The sequence below is a fragment of the Lolium rigidum genome, chromosome 2 (assembly GCF_022539505.1).
Source record: "Lolium rigidum isolate FL_2022 chromosome 2, APGP_CSIRO_Lrig_0.1, whole genome shotgun sequence".
Taxonomy (NCBI): Eukaryota; Viridiplantae; Streptophyta; class Magnoliopsida; order Poales; family Poaceae; genus Lolium; species Lolium rigidum.
In genome coordinates, this window is record NC_061509.1 from 266,869,904 (window position 1) to 266,873,351 (window position 3,448).

Below are 3,448 nucleotides of genomic sequence, written 5' to 3' on the forward strand. Positions count from 1 at the left end.
TACTTCCACAACATCATTTCAAGAATACTTTAATACCCTGAATATTGTGATACTTCTACACTAGCTTATCCAACAATCTAATAGCCAGGGAAGCGGCGTGCCGCCGTGCATCCCTTCCTAGTACCTCCCAAAGGTCGACTCCAATTCGCCATTTCTTCTTGGTTCTTCTTATTTGCGATGAGGTATGCGTTTCTTAGCGGATAATGTGTTGAGTTATGCCCAATAATAGGATGAACTTGGATCTTTTCTTCCTTTTTTGAGGATAAAGCGCTTGCTGTGCAACTCGTGTTAAGTTTTGTTTGTTGCAAAAACTACAAAAAATGGTGTATATTTTTGTTAAAAAATTAAAACGCTACCAAAATCGGAATTTATCTGGTTTTATGCTAACAAGTCGACTGTGTGAGACAGTCTCGCAACATTCCAGGGGACGATGCGTGCGGCGCCTCAAACTAACGACACTGCCATGCACGGCCGGGTTAGTGGTTACCCTGTTTGTTTAGCACTTCCATTGGCATCATCAGGCATTAGCAACTAATCCAGGAAAGGGACAAGCAGCTTAATTAAGCACGACCCAACTTTCGTGCAGACATCCGGCCATCAAGGTGACAGGAACACCATTACCAAAGTCATCTTGTATGCATGTGTTATTTTTCGATATGGGAATCTTGTATGCATGTGTACGGGCTAACGACAGTGACCCAAAGACATTCGCAAAGTAGAAGCAGTTTTAAAGTTTTTTTTTTTTGCTTTACACTCGTTTGGGTTGTAAAGAAACATATGTATATATAGCATCAGCTGCAATGTCAAGAGCTTCAGAAGACTCGGCCTATCCTAGTACAGCTCGATCATCCTCTTTCTACTGCCATCCATCTGAGCTGAAGAGTGTCTTAACTCTTAAGTGCTCTCTCACTCACATTTCTCTAACAGGATGAGAAGCTCTAGCTACATGTCATTTGGTGTTGCCGTGATAGTACTTTTGGTACTGTCGACGGCCATGGAGGCTGAAGCCATCCGACTGGACGCAGAGACCCGCGCATCAGTCAGCAGCAGCAGCAGCAGCAGGAGCCTAAACGTAAGTGGTTCATAATTTCTGACCACAAGCTTGTTACCTGAATGAATCTCCGAGCTCGTTTCTGCAGATGCTAACATGCTTGTGTTTCGTCAATGCAGAAACCAATCGAGAATGCTGTCAAGGGACCTGCTAGCTCGGCAAACGAGGCAAAGACGAGCGCCGTTGTTGCCGCGAAAGAAGTCAGGGCGGTGGCACACAAGCTGCCGGAGTTCCACGAGGACTACTACGGTCCGAGTGATCACAGCCCAAGACACCACTGAGGGACAAAAATTCTTGTCTATTTGTTTTTGTTTGTGTTTCATCTCTGGATGATCGATGTTTAGAACAGACTAGCTAGGCTAGATAGTTGTAGAATCCATGGAAGCTCAGGCAGTGAGCACATGGTGATAGCGTTGATGTACTAACTTCCTTATTTTGCAACACGATCAAGGTTCAGACTTCAAGCAGCAATCGGCGGCAGACGTTATTTTCATACATGCATAACACACGTTGGATATATATTTTCAGAGATATATTACTCTACACCCTAACACACATTGTATATATCTTTTCACGACACAGAAGAGTAGTTGCAAGGCTCTCCTGACACAAGTCGAGAGTTTCAGCTGGCCAACACTATGTACACTGCCGGTGGTTCATCTGTGGCCGGCCGGTACGAACCACAACACTGGACGTGTTGCCGCATATGCTGCAGTGGTGTTTGCCAAGTACTGCTGTTACGTATACTTTATGTCCGGGCAGGACGGTGCACTAAAGAATTATAAACTCCACGTATGACAACTACTGTTCCCCGCATGTGCTTAATGATAACTAGAGATGATTGATTGAGCTTAGCCACCTTTTGGGAAGGCACGGATAAGTGGTGTAGCTAAAGAATGTGGTTACATGACGTTCTCAAGATAGGCAAGAAAAATGAACTTGTAGATAAAAGGCAGAAAAAGATGTTCGGGGTAAACGGGGGAAAAAGAGAGGAGCCGGTGCCACAATATTTTAGAAGGGGCTGGCCTGGAATGTTCATCTGTTGGTGAACAGATACTTCTATTGGTGAACATGTGAGTCTGAAACATTACCTATGTTGGTAGGTGGTGATTTCAATATTATTCGGAAAAGGGAAGAAAATAATAATGATAATTTTAATGCTAGATGGTCTTTTGCGTTTAATGCAATTATTGAACATTTAGATTTAAGAGAAATTGCTCTTTCAAGGAGGCAATATACGTGGGCGAGTCGTAGAGACGAACCTACATATGAGAAGTTAGATAGAGTTCTAGTATCAATCTCTTGGGAACAGAAATTTCCTTTAGTGACTCTTCGTGCATTAACCAGGGCAGAGTCCGATCACACACCGATTCTCATTGACTCAGGGGTTAAAGCTCATGTGGGTAATATCTCAAAATTCTCTTTTGAGCTATATTGGTTGAAACATGAGGGTTTTTTTTTGAGATGATACAGAAGGAGTGGAATTCGGTGATAACTGGTTCTAATCCCATCGATGTTTGGTTAAATAAATTAAGACACATTAGAAAGTTTCTCAAAGGCTGGGCAAAAAATCAAAGTGGAAAATACAAAAAGGAGAAAGAGAGACTAATAGGTATTATAGATCATTTTGATATTAAATCGGAAATTAATCCTTTGAATCCGCAAGAGAGAGAGGAGCTTAGAAAAGCAAATGAAGGGCTGAGTAAGTTAAGACGGGAAGAAGAATCTAAGTGGGTTCAACGCGCAAAAGTTAAGCATATCCAAGAAGGGGGGAATAATACGAGGTATTTCCATTGGTGGCAAATGGTAAACACCGGAAAGAGAAAATCTTCCAGTTAGAGCAACAAGGAACAATTGTTGGAGAAGACAACCTTAAAGTGTATATCACTGAATTTTATAAAAAAAATTATTTGGGCCACCGGAATCAACAAACATTTCGTTAATTGAAGGAGTGGTGCATGATATTCCACAGATTTTCAGCTAATGAAAATGATATTCTAACAAATCATTTTACTGAAGAGGAGGTGTTTGAGGCGATATCACAAATGGAACATAATAAAGCACCAGGCCCTGATGGTTTTCCGGCGGAGTTTTATCAAAAAAATTGGGAAATAATAAAGTTGGATCTAATGGTACTTTTTAATGAGTTGAGTACATGAGATTTGTCTCTTTTCCAAATTAATTTTAGGGTGATTACTTTACTACCCAAGAAAGAGGATGCGGTACAGATTCAACAATATAGACCTATTTGCCTACTAAATGTGTGTTTCAAAATCTTTACTAAAGTAGGGACAAATAGAATAACGGGGATTGCCCCAAAGGTTATTAAACCAACACAAACTACTTTCATGCCGGGGAGAAATATTTTAGAAGGGGTTGTCATTCTCCATGAGACGA

At 41.3% G+C, this 3,448-nt stretch overlaps 1 protein-coding gene across 1 annotated transcript; it reads left to right on the top strand.

Annotated features, from left to right (window-relative positions):
• Positions 1-928: 928 nt before the first annotated feature.
• LOC124691157 lies at positions 929-1,332 on the top strand. The gene is made up of 2 exons (XM_047224430.1): positions 929-1,072; positions 1,171-1,332. The coding sequence occupies exons 1-2, from the start codon at positions 929-931 to the stop codon at positions 1,330-1,332; spliced, it is 306 nt and encodes a 101-aa protein (XP_047080386.1).
• The last annotated feature ends 2,116 nt before the right edge of the window (positions 1,333-3,448 follow it).

Coding starts and splice junctions, on each gene's coding strand:
- LOC124691157 (XM_047224430.1), top strand. CDS start 929: ATGAGAAGCTCTAGCTACATGTCATTTGGTGTTGCCGTGATAGTACTT. Junction 1,073..1,170: donor GCAGCAGCAGGAGCCTAAAC/GTAAGTGGTTCA, acceptor TCGTCAATGCAG/AAACCAATCGAGAATGCTGT.